General features: G+C 47.2%; 1 protein-coding gene across 1 annotated transcript; it reads left to right on the top strand.

Annotated features, from left to right (window-relative positions):
- Positions 1-1,366: 1,366 nt before the first annotated feature.
- On the top strand, positions 1,367-25,537 carry PIK3R5 (phosphoinositide-3-kinase regulatory subunit 5; the record flags this gene model as incomplete). The annotated part of the gene is made up of 18 exons (XM_084238226.1): positions 1,367-1,469; positions 3,166-3,266; positions 5,903-5,971; positions 7,356-7,494; positions 17,627-17,696; positions 18,572-18,746; positions 19,339-19,492; positions 20,185-20,268; positions 20,571-21,288; positions 21,410-21,572; positions 21,938-22,063; positions 22,617-22,742; positions 22,938-23,031; positions 23,212-23,288; positions 24,062-24,155; positions 24,246-24,328; positions 25,140-25,249; positions 25,390-25,537. The coding sequence occupies 18 exons, from the start codon at positions 1,367-1,369 to the stop codon at positions 25,535-25,537; spliced, it is 2,634 nt and encodes an 877-aa protein (XP_084094352.1).
- Positions 25,538-27,185: the final 1,648 nt, after the last annotated feature.

Below are 27,185 nucleotides of genomic sequence, written 5' to 3'. Positions count from 1 at the left end.
GTAGACTGCAGTATGTAGGCCACTCAGTACCTGCTGGCCTCAGCATGCTGCTTCCTGTGGGCCATCCCTCACCCTCCCGGGGATGTCGCCAGGGTGAAGTGTTGGACAGCTCACAAAGGCTTCTATTTATTGGGCCCATGGATCCTCTCAGGCTGGGGGAGGAGGGGAAGCTGGGAGGTTCGCCTATGCCAGGCCTCCATTGGCCAGATGCCCTGTGGCACTGCTGCTGGGCGTAGCTGGGCTCTCCTTGCTCTTTGCATGTCATTTGCCTAGCTCGACTCTGAACTCTTTCTGCTTGTGATTTCCTGGTCCATCCCTGGTTCCACGGTGCTATATCTCTATTTCCTCAGCTTCCCTCTGTGTGACCTGGTCTCACTGACCAGCAGTGGGATCTGCCTGGACAAGGTGAATGCAGCAACGCTGCTGGGGGAAAGGGTGGTCATGGCAAAGACTGTATCATGATAACTTTCATGTCTTGAATGTTTATTCGTCACGTCTGCTTTGGCCCTGTGGGGTTACCACCACTTCCATTTTACAGATAAGTAAACTGAGGTTCCACCAAGTTCAAGATTTTGTCCAAAGTTGTGTGATTAGCAATATCAAAGTCAAGATTTGAGTCCAAGTCTGTTGTTATCAGGCTTAACTCACTGTGCTGAACTGCCTGATATCGACTTTCTGAGAGACTCAGACACCCGCTCACATAACTAAGAAGCTGGGCTGGTCCTGATGAAGGCTCTCAGAATTTGACACACCTGACACAGTTCCCAGCAGATGCTAAATCCCCTTCTCACACAGTTCCCAGCAGATGCTAAATCTTCTGTCCTGGGCTAAGCACCTTCACCCCAACTTCTCCTCAGTAGGACAAGGGAGGGGACTAAGTGAGGTCTCTGGATAAGTGGTAATGTGCCAAGCCTCAGTGAAAGCAAAAGACAGTGGCCAAAGTGGAGGTGAGAGCAGAAGAGAACCGGTGCATGTGGCCTGAGCACCCAAGCAGAGGGTTTGGGGTAGGGGACCATGTGGCAGCAACCCCACAGGGCCCTAGCATTGGCTTACCCAGCATGCCAAGAGAGCTTCTCTGTGGCTCTCTGCCCATCCCTGAGGGGTGGGAGATGCAGGCTTGGAAATCCAGAACAAAATTGATTCTGATTTTTCCTTTGAGGTCCATTTGCTCAGCCCACTGGGATGAGGCCATACCCTGAGAACCCCCTGTAGGGCAGAGGAGATGTTTGGCTCTACCCAGTAGGACAAACAGACCTCTGCACTTCTCTGCTCCCTCCCCTGACCCTCACTTCCTGCCGCTCTGTGGTCTGCTGGTGGACTCCCCAGGCTCACCAGTGTCTGTCCCCCACACAGGCGATGACTCAGGATGCAGCCAGGGACCACGACATGCACGGAGGACCGCATCCTGCATGCTCTGGAGCGCTGCTTGCACGGTCTCAGCCTCAGCCGCAGGTCCACATCCTGGTCAGGTAGGTCTCAGGGAGTGGGGGAAGCATCTTGGGGCCCAATGAGGACTCAGGTGTCGTGATAAACCCTGAGTCATGCTTGGAAACCTGACAGAAAGTAGGCCCTCCATAAGCGGCATTGTCACCCCTTTCATGATTATCTCCCTCACCCCCAAGGGCCGTGTCTTGCTTCTTTAGCCTGTGCAGAAGTGTAGCTCCTTGAAGAGAGTGTTGAATCTGCTCAGAAATACTATAACTGCTGATTCCAAAAGAGCAGATGGGAATTTGTAGGCAACTTTCCTGTTTACTTGGTTTCTAGTTCCTTTCACAGCAGAGATCCAGGGAACAGGAGGCTTCCATGTTCCCTGTCCCCAGGACTGAGAAAGGGAGGTATCTGCAGAATGAGGCAGTTGTGGCTTTGAGGACTCATCCTAGTTGTAATTTTTTTTATGCTTGTCAAGATATTTCACATCCCATATCTCACTTGCCTTCCTAACTACCCCTTGGGACAGATACCCACTGCTCTCTGAACTTATCAGGAAGGAACATAACTTCCTACCTCGGGGCCTTTCTACCTGGCACTTTTCCCTCAAAGTTGCACATAGCAGCTCCTTCTCATACAGGTCTCAGCTCAAATGTCACCTCCTTTGAGAGACTTTCCTTGGCCTGTGGAATTAAACAGACCTAAACTAATACTGCCATTCACTGATTATAAACCATGCAACACCTCAGGACCCCACTTTCCTAGCCCATGAAATGAGAATAACAACACAAATCACCTTCCTGAAGGGAGGAGGGGAAACTCAGGGGAAATAATGTCCACAAAGGCCTAGCACCTTACTGGCATACAGTAGGAGGTGAGTAAATGGTAGTTTTCTTCCTTCTTCTCCTGAACCAGATTTTGATGAGGCCTAAGCTAAATTCAAGAATACAAATATATCTGACTTTTGCAAATTTTACAAAGACCTGTGACCACATAAAAACACTGTTAGATGCATCCGGGACTTTGGAAGGAGCCTTTGCACACAAGGTGGCCTGGAGCTTAAGTTCTATGAAATTCATGGTTAATCCACTTGTGCCTCTACTGCTCTCACTTCCCTACACACCCACACACACACCCACACACACACACACACAAACCCCTAGCTGACCTCCCCTTTAATTTTTAGGGGTTTACCCTTGCTGACTGCAGGGAAACAGAGATTGACAAAGAAAGTCTGGGGAAGTTACAGAGTGACAAATGTTCATTGTAGCTTTCAAAATATATGTGAATGTAGCTTCCCCTTCCTGGCCTCCATGGCTAGACAGTCCTGGCAAGTCTCGTGGCTGTCATCAACTCTGCCTTGTGTCCTATGGGTGGAGCTCATTCTTCCAGCATTCTCTGCCTCTACCCTTCTTCTCTGCATCTCAGATGCTCCTGTACCCACTCTAGGAAGCCAGGGTAGGGGAGATGGTGGGAGAACTGGTGGTCTGCAGAGGCAGGAGCTCAGAATCATAACCCAGTTATTGGCCTCTAAAGGAATCCTAGAGCCTGTCCATGTCTCTTGAGCCTCCTATTTGCAAGACTGAGGAACTTGTCCTTATAGCGTGATGGAGCATGATAAGGTTGAATGTTAATCCAGTATTTTCTGAGGATCTTTCCTTAGTAAAGAATGTCCTCACTAGGGATTCCTATTTTTCTTCTACCCCAAGCTGACTGCTCGCCTGTCTCTCTTTCCAGCTGGGCTGTGTCTTAACTGCTGGACCCTACAGGAGCTGGTCAGCAGGGACCCAGGTCACTTCCTTATCCTCCTGGAACTGATCCTGCAGAAAACCCGAGAGGTGAGGACAGCCAAGGATTGAAGGGCAAAGATGAGGCCAACCTTGTGGACTCAAGAAATGGGTCCTTACAGATGTCAGTTCTGGGATGCCTGAACCATCACAGGGTTTGGCAAAGTCCCTGGGACCACTGGGCTCTCTGGTTCAAGGGTGCTTATGGATTGGCGGTTTCTAGGAAGAGATGTGGTTCTCTCAATGAGAACACGAGAAGTGAGAACCAGAGTTCAAAGTTTAATGGCTTCTTGAGACAGACCTTGCTTGTAAGTCATGACAGTGACTAGAAAGGAAAGAGAAAGCTGTACCGAATTCCCTTCCTCAAAAAGATCCATAAGAATAAAAATACAAAAGAGTAAATAGATTGGGAAAGTAAACTGAGACTTCCTCCAATAATTCAATAAATAAGCCTTTTTTTTTTTTAATATCCAAAAGGTCAGGTTTATTATGTAAAAAAAAGAAAGTAAAGGATGCTTGCACAGACACAAGTGGGGAAGAAAGAGCTGCCCGGAAAGGGACAGGTTTGTTAAAAGAGACGCCTGCATAGACACAGCAGGCAGTGTTGAGAAGAAAGCTGTCTAAATAAGCTTCTATGGCTAAGAAGAGGAAGTGTGTTGAATGCTGAGCTAGACTGAGGTTCCAGAACAGCTGTGAGTCCCTGGAGAGAACTCTGGTTCTTCTATAAAGTGTTCTTTTTTAAGTTTCTGGTTTTTTTAAATACATGAGTGAGTTAGAAAACATGTGATGTACTCTTTAGGTAACTGTTCTGTAAGAACAAAGACTTGGTTTATCAGGATACCCAAGATTCCAATTCTGCCACAACCATTTATCTGGTGCTTTTACACCCGGATCACGAGCAGACCAACTAGAAACCCACCTTTGGAGTGCTTAAGTTATACTGCCAACTACACAGAATCAGCTACCATTTAGAAATAGAAAGGGTGTTGTAGGAAGTACCCAGCAGCAGGTATGTAGACATATGGTGTATTTAGGGTAAAGAGAAGAATCCTAAAACTCAGCAGAGATGATGCATCTTCAGCACCCATGAGCTCCACAGTGGGTCAAGAGATCTTTAGCGTTTTGAGCCAAAACATTAAATCCTGTTTGCCTGTGGTGTGGTGGGCAAGTGCTGTCAAAAAGACAGTTCACAAAAGAATAAATAGAACTTATAAACAAATATGGGGAAAAATGTTACCTCAGTTATAATAAAATAAATGTAAATTAAAGCCATAATAACACAACCTTTGCCTAGCAAATTAGGCAAAAAAAAAAAAAAATTGTAGGCCATGCAGGGAAAGGTATATATAGTGAAGATGTACTTTCATATATCCAGGAATCATAAATATCCACATCCATTTGGAAAATAATTTGACACTGCATTTCCATCATCATCAGTATGTTTATAGTCTTTAATCAGTTGATTCATTTATTGAACGCAAAATAATCCAAATGATAGAAAAAAGAAAAGCGCCAAAAAGTTTTTGCTGTAGAAGTGTTTAAACAGCAAGGAAATAATCTCAAATATTTAAAATGAAACCAAAATGATAGTGACCTACTAGAAGGAATAATATGCACCTAATAAAAAAATGATGGCTATTATATATTATATATTAAATTATGTTTAATATATAATCAAATGGCATCAGGAAGATTTATGAAATTCTAGGGGAATTGAAACATTTGGAAGAATACGGTGTGAGATTTCCAATTCACACCACATAGCCGATAGAATTTAAATGGATTCAAATTCTTAATTTAAGAAAGTGAAGCTTCAGGCCCTCCCCGGTGGCGCAGTGGTTGAGCGCTGGGTTGCAAAGCTGCCTGTAGCCTCTGAGCACCTGTTCGATCCCTGGCCACCGGGCGAGGGCCCCACATGGCGCGCAGACCTCTCCTGCCGCCCGCTGCTCCCCTCAGCAGTGTGCTTCGTCATCATGCCTGTTCTACTCTCCTGTCTGGCTCTGGTGAATTCTCTCACCGTCCCGCGCTTCTGACTGTACCCAGTGCTTGTATAAATAAATAAATAAATCTTAAAAAAAAAAAAGAAATGGTCAAACTATCAATATTTTCTAAAGTAGAAAATATTTAAAAAACAAAAAAGAAAGTGAAGCTTCAAAGAAAAGAAGAAAAAATATAGAGAGATACATATATTATCCTTGCACACAAAAGCAAAAATTCACAAAGGAAAAATTCAACCTTTGTTATTTCTGTACATTAAAAAAGTCATACAATTAAAAGGCCAAGCAACAAACCAGAAAATATATTTACAATGCAAATAACAAGTCAATGTATAAGTAAGAGAGAGAAGAGGGTGGTCTTAGATATCATGTAGCAAATCAGACATTCATTTATACAATTATATGCAGAAGATAGTAAGAGTGAAAAAATACATACTATAACTGTGTAATTGCAGAGGAGAATTCATAGAGAAAACTGGTATAAAGGGAAGTATATTGAAACATTAGCTGTGCTTGAGTTTGGAAGGGGATATTGTGAGTTTTCTGAGGTTTTTTTTTTAACATCTGTTTTACAAATTTTGTCTTATGGTTACATTGCTCTTCACTTGAGAAAAAGAAAAGAAAGAATAGGGCACGGGGCACCCTGTGCCCTGGGAATGTGCCTCATCCTGCCCTCTGTCCTCTCCACAGGTCCTGGAGAAGGGCACCTATGATCTACTGGCCCCTCTGGCCCTGCTCTTCTACTCTACTGTCCTTGGTGTAAGTTCCAGGGTGGGCTGGGGAGTAGATGAGGGAAGACTCTCCTCCATAGGATGGGGGTAGGGAACATAGCCTCACATCTCCGGAGACAGACAAGAGAAAGAAATCATCAAGCGGTGACACTGGAGATGGGTATCAACCTTCTGATGACCTCAGAGAGAAGTGGCTTCTAGTAATTCCCTGCAGATACCATTGTGTCTGGCATATCTTGGATCCCATGGAAGAATTGCTCTCACAGCCTGTTCCCGGGTTATGCAAGCCTTCTGTGGAGGAGTTTTTTTTTTTTTTAATAATAAATTTTATTTTTATATTCCCCATACAATTGCAACCCCCCCATTTTGACCCCAATCCCTCCCCTCCCACCCCCCACCCCCCAAAAAGTGTCTCTGGTTCATAGTTTTTTGTTGATTTTGATTTTTACTTTCTTATAGTTATTCATTTCCCTGGTCCCTTATTTAAGTTTTCTAGATTCCTGCTATGAGTGAGACCATCCGGTATTTTTCTTTTTCTTTCTGGCTTATTTTGCTGAGCATGATCCCTTCCAGCACCATCCATGTTGCTGCAAATTGCATGTGTTTATCTTTTTTGAATGCTGAGTAATATTCCGTGGTGTATATGTACCACATCTTCTTGATCCAGTCATCTATTTTTGGGCATTTGGGCTGTTTCCAAAGCTTAGCTATTGTAAACAGTGCTGCTATAAACATAGGGGTGCAGGTGCTCTTTGGAATTGATGTTTCTGTGTCCTTTGGGTAAATACCTAGGAGTGTAATTGCTGGATCATATGGGAGCTCTATGTTTAGTAGGTCCAGAAATCTCCACACAGCTCTCCATAGTGGTTGGACCAGTTTGCACTCCCACCAGCAGTGCAGCTGTGGAGGAGTTTTATGTGTACCTCATTTTGTGGCTCAGGGGTCAGGTTCACCAAGTTTCCCCTTGTGTTCACTAGACCGGTGACACTAAATGACTCCATCCACATTGAGTCAATCCACTTCAAAGAATAAACATTTGCCTCTGGTCAAGATACTTAAATACAAGATACTTAAATCAAAGACCATTTTCTGAAGTGAGGGACACCAACCGCACCATTTAGAATGACCTCCAAGGTGAGAGCTTTTCAGAGAGGTACTCTTAAGTGTTGGGCAGAACCATGTTATGTTTGGTAAACACCAGGTCCTTACAGTAGAGACATCCCTGTGCGCCATTTTGCCCATCTGTAACTTACTCCCTGCAGGTAACTTCCTGTTTTTCTTGGCCTTGTTCTGGGACACAGCTGCCAGGAAACATATGTCTTTTGTGGAACAATCCAGAAGGTCTGTTTTGGAATACCAGTAAGTATTCTCTCATCCAGACCTCTATGTTTGCCCCTCTGTCTCCATCCCAGACACCACACTTCCCACCAGACTCAGATCTTCTTCTGAAAGCAGCCAGAACCTACCACAGATTCCTGACCTGGCCTGTTCCTTACTGCAGCATCTGCCAGGAACTGCTCACCTTCATTGATGCTGAACTCAAGGCCCCAGGTGAGTGGTGAGGCAGCAGGCATGTGGGGTAGAGATCATGTGGTCAGGAGGCTTCCAACTTTTTTGGAACTGTTCTTTGGCCATGACCCTCCTCACGTCATATACCTCAGCTCATCTCTTCCCATGACCCTGTTCCAAAACCCTGGGGGCTCCTTTTCTTGGTATACATGGCACTAGATGGCTGAAACCAATGCACAAAAGTGGTAAGTCACAGAGGAACTCTTAGAGGAGGCTATGGGGCATGGGTTCAGGGCAAGAATACATAACCTGTGCCTAAGGCCTGTGCTTTTACTCTGGTTAATAAAAGGGTCTCTGGGGCTGCCATGGTCAGACAGAACCCCCATCCCTCCCCTCAACTTGCACAGTATTGAAAGAGGCCCTTGTTTGTTCTCTTTGCAAATAGGGAAAGATATGTTTGCATAAATTCAGTTCTGGAAGGTGTCTGCTGCTAGCAATAGACAGGTCGATGAGCACCAGGACAAGTGTGGCCTAGCACTAAGTTTTCATATGTAGGGCCTGTAAAGTGGGAGTTCTTGATAAATTATAGGTGTAAGAGATTTAAATTAGGTATAAAAAGACTATTGTAGAGCAAGAGAAAATGTAATCAAGTACGATGGACTTTAATATTAGAGTAATTTATCCCATCAGTGTTTCAAAGGAATAAGGTCACATAAACATCTCAATAGATGCCTTAAAATTGTGTGATAAAAGCCAATAGCCATTCCTGATATTGAAAACCCCTCTAATATATGGAAACTGTAATATATGGAGGTATTCTTAATGAGGTCACCCCTCCCTCTGCCCATGATGAAACACTAGAGGCATTTCCATTTATGTCAATAATCTTCCTTTTTGTGTTTATAGGTATTTTGCCTATGCAAAAGAGAAAAATGAAAAATATATCCTCTACTGGAGAAGATAAAATTCTAATTATGTGGGGATCAGACAATTGCTTGTCTGTCAGGACAAAAAAGGTTGGCTAAAGAAATGTCAGAGTAGTAACTAAGAGTTTTCCCCTATAATACCATTGATCAGTAAGAAAATATCATGGAAAAAAATTGACAATAGCAAGTAAAGATGTAAAATAAATAGAAATATGAATAACTCATGTAGAGAAAACAATTGTCTGAAGGATGATTTAAGAGATAAATTGCTGAAAAGAATAATACTAGGTGTTAGGGAAATAAATCTAACTATGATAAAAATATCAATAATATCTTTTTAAATTTAACAAAATAAAGCCCATTTGAAAGAACAAATGCTTATATTTTACATATATTTATATATAGCATTTATATATTTATGTATTCTTAAAGAAAAGTAAGAGTGGGATGTTTCCTTTATTAGATCTTTGGAGGTTCTATAATGCTATCATTATTAATATACTACACTATTGGTATAAGAATAGCTAAATTTTTTAAATTAATATTTTATTTTATATAATTCTTACATCATTTTTCATTTTTGCACAATGTATGCATTATCATTTTTGTTATATGCCCCATACAATTGCAACCCGCCTTATTTTGACCCTAGTCCTTCCTCTCCCCTTCCCTCCCCTGCTCAGTGTGTCTCTGGTTTATAGTTGCTTGTTGATTTTGATTTTTACTTTGTATTAATTAGCCTTTTTCCTGGTCCCTTATTTAGGTTTTCTAAATTCCTGCTAAGAATAGCTAAATTAATGGAACAAAAGTGAATAGCTACAAACAGACTAAATAAATAAAAATTTATTATGTGACAAAGAGGCATCTTCAAACCAGTGATGAAATAATTGATCATTTGATAAATCATATCAGGCTAAGTAGCAGACCATAAAAATGAGTTAGAATTCTTCCTCAGAAAAATATGAGTACTATCTCAAACATGAAACCAGCTTTCAGATGGATTGAAGCAATAAGTGTGGAAATTAAGACTATAAAAGTGAAAGAAGAAAAATAGGTTACATGGGCCTACAAATGAAGAAGAACTGTCAAACATGTCAACTTCCCTCCCACAGGCAAAAATTATGAAAGAAAATACTGACAGATTTGAGTGCATAAAATTAAAGCTTTATACAGCAAAACTCATTGTAAGTAAATTACAAACTAAGAAAAATATTTGCAACAAAATTCATATATCTGACCTATGAAGAATTATTTTGAGTCAATTTTAAAAATAGGCAAACACAACAATGGAAATATGAATAAAGGTCATGATTTACACACACCATAAAGGCCTGAAGGATACTTCTCAAATTATTTGCTCTCACTAGTAATAAAGAAAATGCAAAATTGAATGAGATCTCCTTTTCCCCCTATCAAATTGGCAAAGATAAAAGGAAAAGAATGAAGGACCTCCCTGGTGGCACAGGCGGTTGAGCGCCGCACTGTGAAGCTGTCCGCAGCCTCTGCAGTGCGGGTTCGATCCCGGCCAACCAGCAAGAATCCCACATGGCGAAGCAGACCTCTCCTGTCTCGCCTGCTGCTCCCCTTAGCAGTGTATTTCGCCAGTGCGTGTTCTGCATCTCACTCTGTCTCTGGTGAATCCTCTCACCCTCCCACACACCTGACCTGTACCCCGGTTCTTGTTTAAATAAATAAATCTTTAAAAAAAAAAAAAGAATGAAAATACCTCTGCTGGTGAGAGGAAAGGGAGAGGGGACATGTTCTCTAAGGCATCAAAAAGAAAGAATACCACCCAGCTATTCCAAGCCTAGAAATGTATCCTGATCAATAATTACAAATGTACTAAGATTTAACCAAGACTAGCACAAAGATTCACAAGAATGTCCATCAATGCATTCTTTCTATTGGTCAGTTAACTCCAAACTAAATATCATGTCATTGAGCATATTGGTAGGATGGTAGTCAGTCATTTAAAATGATATAGAAATAGATCCAAAGCTGTTGAATAACTCCATGAGAAAAAAGGCAAGCCCTAAAATACTATGTATGTTTAGTCCCATAAAAAAACCCTATATATGCAAAAGACCCTGTTTAATATTCACAGAATTTCTCATCATACACATTAAACACACACAGGACAGAAGTACATACTTTATTATCTAACAGCTCATGGACACTAGAAAGTTCAAAACTAGAAATTTGTGTTTACATTCCTTTGGAGGGGCTCCTGACTCTTTCTCTGAGCAATCATGTGATTTGTTTGTCCCTAGTGAATCAGCTGATTTGTCTGCCCAACCAATCACCTGATTTGTTTTCTCCCAACCAGTGAGCTATTGGTTGTTGCCAAGTTGAAGAACAGGCACAGACTTGGGTTGTCCAATCCCAAAGTCTACCTATTATTATTTAGACCTCACCAAATTGTTGAGACTTGGGTAGAAGAATTAAGAAATCAGGAAGACCTTGGGGAGAAAGGGTTGCACCCAGAAAGTTTCTTAGGCCTGTGATAGTCTACGAAACTAACTATTAAGGCACCCTAAAAAAAGGCCAATTTAAGGTTAATCTCTCATTCCTTTCCTCCGCAATGCCCCCAAAACATACAGATCTAGATTGCTCCTGGGCTTCTTGCTGATGACCACAATTCCCTGCACAAAAATGCAAAGCTTTTTTCCCCTTCTATCACATAAACGAAAAGGATTTAAAATGAAAATACCTTGGCAGGGCCTTCTATACCAAAGATCTAAAAGACTTTTCCTTATTTTGAAATGGATGAGGGGTTGAGTTGGTTGAGTTGGGTTGGCTGTCACCTATGTGCATGGAGACTGCTTCCCATTTGGAGTAAAACCAGCTGGCTCCCCTCAGCCACAGGCATGTTGTGCCATGTGGTAGTTTAGTGAACAGCTGGGCAGGATCTCTGCTGTCCACCGCTCAGAAACCAGATGAAGGTGGGAGGGGCCCGTGGTGTGTCCAGACTCTGGTATCATGAGGTTCTAACTGGGGGGGCAAGAGCCAGGCAGAACAGCAGCCAGAGATGAAAATGGAATGAGGGTGCTTGGATTATGAGCAGGGAGGACCCTGAGAGCCCTTGTTACTCGCTGCTGAGGGTCTTCTCTAGACATTGTCTTGGGGCCATGTGAGGTCTCAGCTATGCTAGTGACTCCGGAGAAGGCAAATACCTGGAGAGGGACACTTTGTGCACATAGGCTGCCCATGCTGGGGACTTCTCCAGGGAAAGCAGAACCAGGATAGGACCATTAATTCTTTCTCACGTGAGAGAGTCATTCTCAAATAGTTAAAAGAAAAAAAACCCTAACACTCATACAAATTGATAGTGAGCCTGTAACAAAGACATATTTACTACGAGACAGCCAACAAGATGGTAGAGCTGTTTAAGGAGAGTATAAGAAGAGATGAAGTTTCTCATATAAATTAGAATAAAATTGCAAAATTATCTATGATAGTTACTATCATATCAGAAAGTAAAACCACAACCTGTGAGGGATCTTTTTTTTTTTTTTTAAGGATTTTTTTATTTAGGCATAGAAGAGCTGGGGTACAGGCCAGAGATGCAGGGGGTTGAGAGGATTCCCCAGAGACAGAGTGGGCAACAGAACAGGCAGACTGACTGAAGTACACTGTTGAGGGAAACAGCAGGCAAGTGAGGAGAGGTCTGCTGCACCATGTGGGTTGCTCCCTGGCCGGCTGGGGATTGCTTCAGAGTGCGGTGCTTAACCCCTTGTCCTACCAGGGAGGCCCTATGAGGTATCTTTTCTACCAAACAAAAATCACTCATTCTTTACCCACCAAGTTAACTTCTATAGCAAATAGCAAGTTAGTAAGTTAAATTTGCAAGTAGTAAGTTAAGCCAAATTACCTTTTTCTTTTTTTTTTTAAAGATTTATTTATTTATTTCTATAAGCACTGGGTACAGACAGAAGCACAGGAGGGTGAGAGAATTCACCAGAGCCAGAGCCGGGAACAGAACAGGCAGATGGACTGATAAACACTGCTGAGGGGAGCAGCGGGCGCAGCAAGAGAGGTCTGCACACCACATGGGACCCTCGCCAGCAGCCAGGGATCAAACCGGCGCTGCAGAGGCTGCAGGCAGTTTCGCAGCCCAGTACTCAACTGCTGCGCCACCAGGGGAGGCCCTAAATTACCTTTTTCTTAAATGGGATTGTTAAAAAATGCTCTAGTGTAATTTTGTAAAAGCATGTGATAATTTTGTTGCCTATTTCTGAGTGTCCCCATCTCCAATAATCCCAGCAGAGGAAGGTAATAAGAGGAAATGGCGTGGAGGTTAGAATGGAGGTCAGGGGACGAGCTCCCAGAGAAGCTGAGGCTGAATCATTTGGTGCTTGTCAGTACTTGGGAGTGGACCATCATCGTTTCAAACCCTGGAGTGGTGGGCCTTTTAGCAAGACATTTAACTTATAGTAGCTTTGCTTTCCTCATCTGCAAAATGGGAGTATAGTAATGGCTCCCTTTGAGATCAATTTGTGAGAATCAGTGCTTGCCTACATGGGTTCACGTTGCTGGGGCCATCAGGGTGGGGGATGATGCCAGCTTAAAAGATAGGTCAGAGCACGGACACAGGGAGGAGATGACACTTGGGGGTGCTAGGCCCTCCACCCATGGGGCTTAGGGTGGAGTTGCCATGGAGATGAATGAAAGTTTTTCAAACTTTGATGTGGCTGACTGGCAAAGGAAGCAGACAGGTTATCAAGTCTGTGGGCCACCCCCTTCTTCCTGACTCTACTCCAATAGGGTTACCTACTACCTCCCCTCTGGGGGTGGCAGGAAATTTCATGTCAGTATTGCTAGGTGCTGCCCACCACAACACACTTGGGTTCAACCCAAATGTTTGTTGAATATTTACTCTGTGTTTGCATGGTTGCGTAGACCACAGTACTTGGCTGCAAGATTGATTTCGTTATGCATACAAGAGTTGGAGTACAGGCCAGAGATGCAGGGAGGTGAGAGGATTCACCAGAGACAGAATAGGGAGCAGAACAGGCAGATCTACTGAAATATATTGCTGAGGGGATGAGACAGGAGAGGTCTGCTGCACCATGTGGGTTGCTCCCTGGCCTGCTAGGGATCGAACTCATGCTGCAGAGGCTTCGGACAGCTTCATAGTATGGCGCTTAACCCCTTGTGCCACCAGGGAGGACCAGTTTTTAAAGCATACAGATCTTCGTTATTGCATCTCTCCCAGATGACAGACCTGTGGAGTAAGAGAGAAAAGCAACATTATTCCCATTTCCTACATGAGACAACCAAGACAGAGAAGTTTAATGTTTGCCAAGACACAAAGTCAGAGAAGAAACATGAACTTTGTTATAATAGAGACCTATGATTTCTCACTACAACAGGTTATGGAAGCTCTCTGAACCTCCTTGTCAAAAGTAGGATTGTAATTGTTGTTCATGATGATGGAGATGGAATTGCATTTAACATGTGCCTACTGTGCATTAAACCATCATCGTTTCAGGTGTGCATTAAATACTGCTCAGGGTCTGTCTGTGTGCATTAAACACTGCTCAGGGTCTGTCTATTCTATGCTCAGAACATCCTCCTGGATTGTTACTATTATTCCCATTGTTCGGATAATGAAGCCGAAGACTAGACAGTTAAGTCACTTAGCTTAACCATGGTCACAGAGCTAACAAGAGGTCCACCACTTGAACCTGTATCTATATGATTCCAAAAAAAAGTGTTCTCATATTTGCTTAAAGCTGTGTTTCTACCAAAAGAAATGGGCAGGTGAATGTGTGTGACCAGAGACCCTGGCCTGTCCCACCTGCCTAAGCACTGCCCCCCTTTGACAGTTTCTCCTGCCTGTTTCAGACACTTAGTACCTCCCACCCTTAGGCCCCTTATCAAAGCAGGAACAAACCTGGATTAGGTCAGTTTTGCCTATTAATGGGTGGCAGGTGAATTTTGAATATTCTTCAGTGGCATTGTTCTTCTTAGGACATTACCCTTGAGAGGCATTTGCATTTTCTACTTTTTGTCTCTGATTGAAAGGTTCATACTCCTTGAAGGAAATTCAACATCATTGATGAGTAGCTGAGAATCTCTGCTATTTTTATTCACAGGACACTCTGACACCAAATGTGTGAGGGTTTTCCCCACACCAACCAATTCTCCAGCTCTCCGGACACCAATTGGGTGTCCAGTGATTACATTTAGTTCTGATACCACCCACCTGGAGTTAGCACAGACCCCAGAGGTTAGGGGCTCTGTCCTACCACCTGTCCCCACTTTAGACACCGACTGCAAATCTGAATCCCCTGTATTTTTAATTGACTGGCTATAAACTGGAGGTTCCCATGACCCCTTCCTCAGGTTTGATAATTTGCTATAATGCCTCACAGAACTCAGAAAAACATGTTTCTTATGTTTACCATCTTATTAGAAGGATATTATAAAAGATAGAGGTGAACAGTCATATGAAGAGGTACATAGGCTGAGGTCAGGGAGAGTCCCAAGTATAAGGGGCTCTTTCCCCCATGGAGTTGGGATGCTCCTAGCACATGGATGTGTTCACCAACCCAGAAACCCTCTGAACCCCATTGTTTAGGGTTTTTATGGAAGTTCTTTTACAGGCCTAGTTGGTTAAATTTTGACTGTTGCCCAAAAGTTGAGGGGGCTTTAAATTCCAACATTCTAATCACATGGTTGGTTCCTTCAGGTAACCAGCCCCCACTGAGAAGTTATCTGGGGCTCCACCAATAGTCACCTTATTAGCATAAACTCAGGTGTGGTTTAAGATACTTGTTATTAGTAATAGAAAATGTTCCTCTCAGGAAATTCCTAGGGTTTAGGAGCTCTGTCCCAGGGACTGGGATGATGAGCATATATAGTCTTTCTTCTATCACAATATCACAAGGGGTGACTTAGGGAAAAGAGTGGAGAGGAGCTTTTCCAGAAATCCCAGAGTGTGATCAGTTAGGAATAAGCAACTCCCTATAACAGAAAGGCCCATTATAACCTAATGACTTAAACTCATAGCAGTTATTTTTTTTTCTATTGTTAAAAAAGAATCCAGAAGAAAGCAGCCCAAGCTTATCCTGGTGGTCCCAAGTATCACCCGCACCAGCCATCTCCCATCTTTCTGTTCTTAGGTCAGCTCATGGTCTAAAATGGCTGCTGAAGCTCCAGACAGCATGATCCTATTCCAACTAACAGAAAGGAGGAAATGAGGGGTGTCATAAAAATCGGTCTTCCACTCCACTCAACAGCTTCTGCAATGGAGGTTGAGAAATATAACTTGTTACGTGGGCACATTGCCCAGTGTCCTCTTAGTCAGGAAGGGGGATAGACATGGGTAGATGCTTAGAAGTTGTTGCTATATATTACTTAGTAGTGAGAGTGACCTAGAAGACCCAGACAGATCTGGCTGAGGTGGCAGATCTCATACTCTACTTGGGGACTGCTGTACATTCAGCACTAGCCACTGGCCTTGGGAACAACTCCCTAAGGGTTAGGGCATGCCAAAGGGCACAGATAACCCAAATGTCCCCATCTATGCAGCAAAATCAGGCAAATAGCCAGGTTATATGGTGTTATAACCTAATAGCTAGTAGGGAGCAGCTTCCAGTTCTGACTATCACAGTCTCAAAAAGAGGCCATTAAAGTGTCCTAAGATAAACAGGTGGGGAAATAAGTGTTCAAGAATGTTCTTTGTCACAAAAGGAGAAGACTGAGCTTCAGGGAGCAAATGATCCACAGTATCAAACACTCAAAAAGGGCAGTCTGAGTAGAGTGATTATAAGGTTGAGGCGTGGGGCTTTGTGACTGGGGAAGCATTGGCAGGTTTGGTGAGGGACAGTGTGATTGGGAACTTACAGCAGGGAATTTTGGGGGGAATCTGATATGGAAGGAAAGTGACTTCAGGGGCCACCAACCCCAAGAACATGGTCTCTGTCCACAGAGGCATAATGGGGGCTGGTGGTGAAGAAATTAATTAGCAGAATGTGAGTTATCCATTAAAAACACTACATAATGAAAGTGCAGTCCAGGTCAGAGAAAGCTGGGGTTTGCAGCCAGGGAGATTACAGGGAATAAGCATTTGTCACCACTATGGCACTATCCTGGGGGGCAAAGGGACACTGAGAGGAGCTTTTCTCTGTCATGCATGTGAGTAGCCACCAGATGGTGTTCTGAGTCCTGGTAATAAGAGCCACAGTTTCAGCGACATTCCTATAAAACATGCAAACAAACAAACATAATATTAACTTCTAGGCATATGAAAATTCCCTAAAAAAAAAATCAAACATCAGGCCCCAAATCAAAGCAACCAGGCCCTGAGTTAGAATCACATTAATGGGTAATATTCAGCCATGGGCCAAATATCAGCCTGTGTTGGCTCTTTGCACTTGTCTGAGGGATAGTGGTCCTGCTCCCAGGTCACACCCAGTCCAGGGTGCCCCCCACCAGTGACAGACACCCCCAGATGATTTCCAATTGAAGAAGAAGGCTGCCTGCACCTCTGAGACCAGGCCCTGCTTCTGACACCCTTGTCAGGGAGGAGAGTTCACTGTTGTTTTATCTCACTGTTGCTGACACAAACCTGGATACATACTGTGAAGGATCTGTCTTTCAGTTACAGGGCTCAGTCAAATTGCAGGAAAAAAGAAAAACTTTTTGGCTCCTTTCTTCTCTGAACTTTTGAAGTCAGAGGAGACAGAGAAGTGGAGGATACCAGAGGGAAGGGCTGGGAGGGGACCGTGTTGCAGGTTCAGACTTAGAGGGACCACACCAGGAAAGACTACTATTCCCCCGAGAGCGTGTGGGAAGCCTGGCAGAGGGGGAGACAGCTGAGACAGTGAACAGACTGAGGGTATCTGGCACTGGAGGACATCAAGGTCAGGGTGGGGAGCAGTGATAGGAACAGAGAGGGAGAGCTGGGGCAGAGCACAGTACTTCAGAAGGTGGCAGGCGGGGACCCAGCAGCCTCGTGGGCCTCACTTCCCTCCCAGGGTGTTCTGCCCAAGTCTCTGAAGAGTCGTCTTCATACTGAAGATAATGCAGAAGTTGCATACACCCCATCTGTAAGGTGGGGGCCGGTAGAGCTGAGGCAGGGCCTGGGAATCAGACCATTAAAGGCCCCAGGAGGCCACAGATCTAATGTGCTCCTTGTCCTGAACTTCATCCAGGAACTTCCAACCGACATTTCCAGTGCTGGGCTCACTGCTGAAGGAGTAATTAAACCCATGAACTGTTTTTGTGTTTTTTGGCCACAGGAATCTCCTACCAGCGACTGGTGAGGGCTGAGCAGGGCCTACCCATTAGGAGTCACCGCAGCTCCACTGTGTGAGTGCCCTCTGGGAAGACGAACTGGGGAGCCCCCACCTCATCGTCCACCATTCCTCCACCCCCTTCTCCATGCATCCATCACTGTACAACCACACCCCACCCCAGCCAGCAACAGTCAGACTTTAAGGAGTGGAATGCCCTGGAACTGCTAGTGATGTTTTGTACACCGGATTGTTTTTCTAATCTAAGGATCTTTTATTACATACCTAACTGGGTCTGAGACTGGAAAAATAAAAAAAAGTTAAAAACTGCTTGCACTGGTTGAGCCAGGTGCTGGGTACACATTATCTCACTATACGTACCCCACTTTTCATGAAGAAACTGCAGGTCAGAGAGGCCATGTGACTTTTGTAAGGTCGCACAGGCAATAAATGTCTGAACCAGGATCTGAACCTCAGTCTTCCTCAAACACCCATGGTCTTTCCCTGATGTCTCTCTTCTGGTTACTAAAACAACATCTGTCTAAACTTTCTGGGCCAGAACCTATAATTAAAAAGGCATCTTATATAACAAAATGGTCACTGGGCTTCAAGTCACCTCACCTAAAATACAGTCCTCTTTGAGTAATCTTGCATTCATTCATGTCCTGTAAGAAAAGTGTTTATATTAAAAATTAGGGTAAAATTTATTCTTAAAATTTAAGTTTAATTTTACAAGGTCTTTGAAAACATCAATTGAAGAATACTGAAAAGTAGGCCATAAGCTTTCCCCGAGGAGCTGGGGTACGTGACACCCCCCGCCCCGCCCAGCCTTCCTCCTGGCCTCAGGCCCTGCATGGCAGTGAGGAAGCCTTCATGGGGCCGAGCACCAGCAGGCATAAGATGTGAGGGACCGTGTGCCCAATGCCCACAGCCAGTCCTCTGTGCCCCTAGCACCGTGCTGTTGCTGAACCCCGTGGAGATGCAGGCCGAGTTTCTTGCCGTGGCCAACAAACTGAGCGCACCCAGACCCTCACCCCACAGTGCCTACACCACCCTGCTCCTGCATGCCTTCCAGGCCACCTTTGGGACCCAGTGTGACCTGCCAGGTCTGCACTGCAGGCTGCAGGTATGTGCCTGGAGACCTAGGGCTCAGCACTGCCCCCTTGTGGCAGAGCTCTTCTCTGGGGAGGCGGAATCCCCCCAGCTCCATGTCAGTGCTGCAGTCACTGGGGCACACAGGCTGATCTCACCCTGAGTGACCAGGCAGGGCAGGGTGGGGTGGCTGGCCTCATGGAGAGGATTTCTGTTGGGCTGGGTCCGGACAGGGGTGGGTAGTACTCTGGGCAGTGGGGCACAGAGCCTCAGAAGCCAGCGTGGGTTGGATGGTAAAGGAACAAACTTGAGATTGAAGTGGGAAGATCTGGCTTTGAGTCCAGCTCTGTGAACAGGTCAGTTGTGTGAGCCTGGGCAGCCACTTCTCCTCTCTCTGGGCTACAGTGATGAGCTCTGAAGTCCCAACTCTGTAGTGCCAGGATTCTACACCTTTTGCTCATGACCATTTCCTGATCACAGGGGACGAGAGGGCGACCAGACTCCCTGGGCAGCTGTGGGTAGTGGTGGATGATAAGGCCATCTGCTGCCCTTGCTGAGGCCCTGGGGGTTGCAAAAATCAAGCAGACCTGGTACAGGAGCAAGCCTGTCTTTTTCTGGGCTTTTAGTCCAAGACCTTGACAGAGCTTGAGGACATCTTCACGGAGACTGCAGAGGCACAGGAGCTGGCAGCTGGCATTGGGGATGCAGCTGAGGCCCGGCAGTGGCTCAGGACCAAGCTGCAGGCCGTGGGAGAGAAAGCCGGCATCGCCAGTGTCTTGGGTGAGGCTCTTAAGAAGGTGGAACCCACCCTCCCTAGCACCTGTTTTCACTTCCAGAGAGCAGTCCAGGTGGTTCTGCTCCACACAGTCATTATTCAGGTTCTTCAACATTATGTCTTACTGCTCCACATCTCTGAGGGCTTGGGTCCTGTCTGTAGGGTTAGGGTTGCATTGCCATCATGTGGCAACTTGTGGGAAAAAGAAAAAGATAGGGCTAATTGAAGGCAAGGGGCTTCATTTTTATACTGAAGATAATGCAGAAGTTGCTTGCATCTCATCTCCAAGTATCCCTGTGAGCCGGTCTCAGTCAGGCGGTCACACCTGGCCCTGTAGAGTCTGGGAAACAGCCTCTCTACAATTCCATCACCGTAGAAGAAAGGACACAGTATTCCTCACAAACACCTGATGAGATAATGCTTTTTCCCCTTTGGTCCCTATGAAATGAGACTCAGAGCTCGTGACCTGGCCACATTCACACAGCTTATCAGAGGGCATGGCATCTACATGGCGTACTTGGAAGAATGCCCTCTGGCTAAGAGCACAGCATCTGGCTTCCAATTCAGCCTGAGCCCGCCCAAGGATGGAACCAGAGTCCTCTCCCAATTCTGGTCTCTTCTCTAAGATGAGGGCACTGGGCTGACCAATCCCAAGACCCCCTTCCCAGCCCTCACTCTTGCCTGTCTGTTCTTACAGATACCACAAAACCCGGCAAGCTCCGTACCATCCCCATCCCTGTGGCCAGGTGCTACACCTGCAGTTGGAACCAGGACAGTTTTGGTAAGCAGACAGTGGGGGTCCCTGTGGTGTCTACCCCCAAGCTGCCAGGGCTCTCTTCCCAATTGGGGATCAATATAACTGCCTCTCACCCCTGCTCCCCACCACCCTTCCCTCCTGAATAGGCTCTAAACAGAGCAAGAGCAGTAGTCTGAGTCCAGGATGGACCCACCTTGACTCTCCTTTTGCCCTCTTCTCTCCAAGTGCATTTTGTCTGAGTCCATTCGTTGTTCCTTCCAAGGGTGTGCATGAGAGGCTTCAAGGGCCCACACCCCCAAATGGTGCCTTCCCTTGCTTCCCTGCAGACATCCTGAAGGAAATCCTGCTTAAGGAACAGGAGCTGCTTCAGCCAGGGATCCTGCGGGACGATGATGATGATGATGAGGAGGAGGAGGAGGAAGAGGAGGATTTGGAAGCCGATGGACACTGTGCTGAGAGGGACTCAGTGCTCTCCACCAGCCCGGTGGCCTTCCAAGATTCCACTCTGTCTCTTGCCTCATCCCAGGCCGCAGGAACTGACCTCCCCCACCGGTTGACGTCCTTTGTCTCAGGCCTCTCAGATGGCATGGACAGTGGCTACGTGGAGGACAGTGAGGAGAGCTGCTCTGAGTGTCCCAAGAAGTCTGACCGCCAAGAACGCCGGAGCCACCGCAGATCTGGGCCGAAGTTTAATAGGATCTATAAACTCTTAAAGAGCACCAGCCAGCTGGTCCTGCGGAGGGACTCTCGGGTCCTGGAGGGCAACTCGGACACAGCCCTGTTCTTGCGGCGGACCGAGAGCCTCTGCAGCCCCCCGGGTGACTCGGCACTGTCCCCCACCCGGGCCCAGCGCTCCCGCTCCCTGCCCCAGACCAAGCTCAGCAACCAGCTGCCCAGCTGGCTCCTGGCACCTGCCTCACGCATCCGGCGCCGGCGCCCCTTTCTGAGCGGAGACGAGGACCCTAAGGCTTCCACACTTCGTGTTGTGGTGTTTGGCTCTGATCGGATTTCAGGGAAGGTGGCTCGGGCATACAGCAATCTTCGGTAAGAGCTGTAATGGGGAGCATCACTCTTTGCTGGGTGGCAGGTGGTGATGCTGGCGTAGTCTGAAGCTTGAGGCTCTGGGAGGGACCAAGGAGCACCCCCTTACCCTCTTCTTTTGCAGGCAACTGGAGAATAATCGTCCGCTCCTCACACGGTTCTTCAAGCTTCAATTCTTCTATGTACCCGTGAAGCGAAACCATGGGACTGGCTCCAGCACCGGCCCAGCCCCTCCGAGTCAGATGCCCCCACTAGCCACAGACTCCCCAAGGCACCCCAGCCCTGCAGTATGTTTCCAGCCTTGCACCAAATGGGGTGGGAAAGCAGAGTGGACATAAGTGGGTTCCCGTCACTTGGAGGGAGCTGGTTGAAAGTCACCAAAAAAAACCCAAAACAAAACAAACAAACAAAAAAAACCAACCATACAATCAGCTGTGTTTATAGGGTGCCTTGTCCTGCCTGACCTTCACCCCTATGAATGGTCCCTGCCCTGTATTTGGGGGTGACATTGTGTTATATGATACAGACTGAAAGTTGTCAGACCTCACCAAGGGCAGGGAGAAATCAGAGTGGCTGCAGATGCCAGCAGGGGTCTGGAGCTATGATGGCAGGCCTCCTGGGTAGCTGGGAATGACTCTGGCCCTTGCCCCAGGAGCTGGGCACGGTTCCATGGGCGGAGAGCACCAATGACATCTCCTACTACCTTGGCATGCTTGATCCCTGGTATGAGCGCAACGTGCTGGGCCTTATGCACCTGCCCCCTGAAGTCCTGTGCCAGGTGAGTAGGCCCAAGGTGGGAGGAGAGGGTCACTTGCTGCAGTCACCCAGCCTTGCTTAGAAGGCCCTGGTTGGGGGGATCCAGATTGGGGTCTCCATGGAAAACCAGGGTTAGCTAGCTGGAAAAAGAAGTAGATTGGAGAAGTAGATTGGAGCTTGGACCAGGGTGAGAAGTAGATTGGAGCTTGGACCAGGGTACTGGGGGCAAGGGGTGGAATTGCTGCAATGACAGGTGGGGTACTTAGAAGTATTGAAGGGACCTGAAGCTTCAGTCCCCATCCTCAAGTCCTTTTCATCCGGCATGGCCATGGGCGTCCCTGGTGGCCCATGCACCAGGGCAGGAGGGGTAAGGAGTCTGGGCTGCGGGCCTGACCTGACCATTCTGTTTCTTGCTTCCATATCATCATCCCCCTCCTGGTTCTCTACCTTGGTATCTCTCTTCTGTGGGCATGTATGCACGTGTATGTGTGCACATGCTTCTCTGTATCTCTTCCTTTCGTATTCTCTCTGACTTTCTGTCCCTCTGGTTTTGGCTCCCCTGCCTGCCCCCTCAGTCTCTGAAGGCCGAACCCCGGTCCATGGAAGGCTCCCCTACCCCGCTGCCCATCTTGGCAGACATGCTGCTCTACTATTGCCGCTTTGCTGCCCGGCCAGTGCTGCTGCAGGTGTATCAGACAGAGGTAAGGTGCACCCTGCTCCCCAGGCTCAGGCAGTTGTCCCTCAGCATCCAGCATAGCCAGGTCTTGGCCTGTGCCCTGCCAGTCCTAGAGGGTCTGCCCCCCACCCCATAGCAGTTAGCAGCCCTGTGTTTGGAGGAGCCTGGTGGGCACCTCAGGGATGGCCACACTGATGCCCAGGCCCTTTGCCCTCTCTAGCTGACCTTCATCACTGGGCAGAAGACGACAGAGATCTTCATTCACTCCCTGGAACTGGGTCACTCTGCTGCCACACGTGCCATCAAGGCTTCAGGTGTGTGTTGCCTCAATCGTGATGGAGCTGGTAGGGAGACTGGGCCAGAGGGCCCAGGAGGTGGGACCCTGGGGGCAGGGTTAGGAGGGGTCCCGAGGTTGGGCCCTGAGGAGGGGAGCTGCCCCAGGGTACTGTGAGGGGCTCCAGAAGAGAGGAGTGAAGGGTCTGTGTGTGGCACAGGTCCTGGCAGCAAGCGGCTGGGCATTGACGGCGACCGGGAGGCCGTCCCTCTAACACTACAGATTATTTACAGCAAGGTAAGACCCGTAATAGGCCATTCCCCTCCAAGATCTGCTCCAGGTCCTTCCCCTGACTCCCACCCCGGAGCTGTATATGTTCCTGGACATATGAGCCTGAACCCAGAGGTGAAAAATGAAGATGGGTATATAGATGGTAACAAAAAGGGCTTTGGTGAGGTCCCCTAATGGAGAAAGCTGGATGGCAGAGCAGCGGGCCTTGGTGAAGTCCTGAGATTTGTGTCATAGGCTGCAGACAGAGCAGAGAGGCACCAGCTACACAGGTGGTGGGGAAAGCAGGGTGTGCCATTTTGGAAGCCCAGGCGAGGAGAGTGATCAGCAGAATCAATAAGGTCAGTAAGGTGAAGACTGAGAAGTGTCCCTGCGGTTAGCAACACAGTGCTCTGATGAGAGAGACAGACAGGGACTCAGAGTAGAGGCTCCCGCCTGGCTCTGTCTGGAACTCCGTGCCTAAGGCAGTCTCCTCCTGGCCCAGATGGATTCAACAAAACATTTTCAAGACTTGAGGTGCTCTCACCTCTGGTGACCTATGATCTGGTTACAGACTGACCCTCACACCAGCCCAGTGACCCATCGCTCCTCCTGGAGGTCTGTACAGGGGTCAGAGAGCTTTTGGTGAAGACACTGCAGACCTGGGTGAGAGAGAACTTCTGGGGCTGTGCTGACTGTAGGCAGTTCCCAGTCACTGGTGGGTCTGGAGCCTCTTTGAAGCAAAGGCAGCAAGCCCTGGGGAACCCCTGGACTGAGAGGATCTGAGTTTGCTGCATTTCCAGGGGGCCATCAGTGGGCGAAGTCGCTGGAGCAACATGGAGAAGGTCTGCACCTCCATCAACCTCAACAAGGCCTGCAGGAAGCAGGAAGAGCTTGGTGAGGGGTTAGGCAGGGCGGAGGGGAGAAGCCAGTGGTGGGGGGCAGGGCTTCTGAGCCTGGTCTAAGCCTCCCTACCCTCCTCTTCAGACTCCTGCATGGAGACCCTGACGCTAAACCTGACAGAAGTCATAAAAAGGCAGAATCCCAAATCCAGGAAGGGCTTTAACCAGGTAAGGTCTCCCCTCTCTTCCAACACCACCTTCAGAAGACGCTTTGGGCATGTGTGTGCTCATGTATGTGCAGGGATATGCATATGCAGGGGTGTGTGCAGGGATGCATGTGTATGTGCAGGGATGTGCATATGCAGGTGTGTGTGCAGAGATGTATTGTGTGTGCAGGGGTGAGTGCTTGTACAAGGGTGCATGTGTGTGTGCAGGGATGAGTGTGCATGTGCAAGGGTGCATGAGTGTGTGTGGCGATGAGTGTGCATGTGCAAGGTGTGTATGTGCAGGGATGTGCATATGTAGTGTGTGTGCTTGTGCAAGGATGCATGTGTATGAGAGAGAGGAGGGGTGTCGAGGTACCAGTGGTGCATGTAGGGCAGGAGAGGAGAAGCAGGGTGCGGGGTGAAGTTTGGGGGTTTACACACATGTAGAGTGCCATGTGGAAGGAAGGGGTACCCTTATGAGCCGATTTGTATATGTGGGAAGGTTCTGAGGTGGACTCTAGAGAGCCTGCTCGAGTCCAAAGAGCAGGCTCCTTGTCAGGGAACCTGGGGACTCTCCTGGGGCAGACAGTGGACAGTGGGCAGTACAGTTTATCCTCAGGGGGCCCTGGCTTCTTCCAGACTTGGGCGAGGGTAGAGGCTAGAGGGAAGGCAGGGCCTGATTGAGGCCTTAGTCCCCCTCTGCTGAATTGGCCATTAGCCCAGGAGTGCTGCCAGCCAAGCTCTTGCTCCTACCTGCCAGATCTGGTTGGGAGGGCTAAGGGCTGGTGGCTCTCTGGACGGGCTCTAGTGGCTGACCCAAGCCTGCCTTCCAGATTAGCACATCACAGATCAAAGTGGACAAAGTGCAGATTATTGGCTCCAATTGCTCCTTTGCCGTGTGTCTGGACCAAGATGAAAGGAAGATCCTGCAGAGTGTAATTAGGTAGGAAAGGGGGGGCCGAGACTGTTTCTGTAAAGTGGGGGTCTCAGGAAAGGGGTCTGTTTCAGCTCAACCCCCTACCCAGAGGCCTGGAAGAAGCCAAAGGGATGGGAGGCCTGCCCTTACTCCTGCTTTGCCCACAGGTGTGAGGTCTCACCTTGTTACAAGCCAGAGAAGAGCAGTCTGCACTCCCCACCCCAGAAGTCCCCCTTCCCGTCTGCCCAGGCTGCATCTGACCTTTGCTCCTTCCTCTGCCTGCCCATCATGACCTTCAGTGGAGCTTTGCCCTAGTGCAGCCCAGCACCAACCTGGACAGGAAGCCCTGGGGAGCCTCCTCTGAGACCCCCCCCCCCCAGAGAGTCAGCTTTGAGCGTCTCACTCCCCATATCTCCACCACAGGCCCTGTCCTGGATCAGGGTACCACAGTTGGCCCTGCAGTGCACAGGGGACAGGAGGTTGATGATTTGTGGAGCTTCAGGGCCCTGTTTGGGGAACAAACATACTTGGAAGAGAGGGACTTGGCCCACCTTCCTTCAGATTCCTCATGGTAGGAGCGGGATGGGTAGCTGACCTCCAAAGGCCTGGGCCACTAGTGTGGTCTAGGATCTTTTCTAGAAGAAAGATTAAGGCTCTGGTGCTCTGGGATAGACATCTGTGTTTCCTTCCCAACCTGTGGCTGGGCCTACCTCTTCCTGTATCAAAAACTTGGCCTTTGTATTTGGAGCTCACTTCCCTCTACTCTGGGGTTCAGGTGGTAGAAACAGGAATGACCTGACTTCAGTGCCAGCCTTCGCCCTCTCTCACACTCAAATACCCAAACTTGAACACGTATTCACACTCTCTCTTCCACACTTTACCTGTTTACTGTCAGGACTGGAATAGATTCGAGTTTGATCCCTGGCCAGGAAGTTGACCCACATGGCACAGCAGACATCTCGTGACTCGTCTGCTGCTCCCCTCAGCAGTGTATTTCAGTCAGTCTTCCTGTTCTGCTCTCCACTCTGTCTGGTGAATCCTTTCACCCCCCACACTTCTGGTCTGTAGCCCAGTTCTTGTATGCATGAATAAATAAATCTTAAATTCACTGGTTAGGCAGAACCAAGACTGCAGGCTAAGGAATGGCCACTTATACCTTCTGGATGAGGAATTGCCTTCATCAGGGTGGTGTGGGGGATGGGATGCTGCACAGGAGCCCCCACTTCACCTCCTCTCCTAGGTTGGCCCCCATACCTCAATCCCATTCCACTCCTTGGGTTGGAGATTCTATACACTGGAGTCTGACACTTGGCACAGGCTGCGAAGACCTCAGAGAAGTAGAGGATAGAGGAGTCCCTCACCCTGCAGAGCTTGGTGCCTGAATGAAGGAGGGAATAGGTGATAGAATATGAAAACCAAACATTTTTGACTGCCAGATTGGAGTGATTTAAGAATCTGGAAGCAAATGTGGACTCAAGTGGTAGGGTGGAGGGCAGGGCTTGCACCAGGATTTGGACAGGTGGAGGTGGGGATAGTAAAATTGAATTGGGATTGTTGTATTTTGCACCAAGCCATACTTCTTTCCTATGCCAAATACTCTGGACCTCTCGGAACCCCTGGCCTTGAGTACTCCTGACTGGAGAGAACTGGACAGGCCCACCTCCTGTGCTGTCTGGCCATTCCGCCCCCGTTTGGATCATCTGTATTAGGTCCAGGATCCAGAGAGCAATCAGCCATACACCTTCAATGTCAAAGAATTATAAGATTTAAATGGAATTTAATATTATTGTCCAATAAAATTTGATTTTTTCCTATATTTGATGACTATATTGCTATTTCCTGTGTGACAATTAACAACTAGTTTGATATTTCCCATAGAACCGAAGTAAGATTCACATCTGATAGTCTTTGCAAAATCCCGTAATCCTAGTCTAATCATGAGGAAAATGTCAGATAAATTCAG

This window comes from Talpa europaea (assembly GCF_964194135.1).
Source record: "Talpa europaea genome assembly, chromosome: 7".
NCBI lineage: Eukaryota > Metazoa > Chordata > Mammalia > Eulipotyphla > Talpidae > Talpa > Talpa europaea.
The sequence above is the reverse complement of the archived record's forward strand: the minus strand, read 5'-3'. Positions and strand labels throughout refer to the sequence as shown.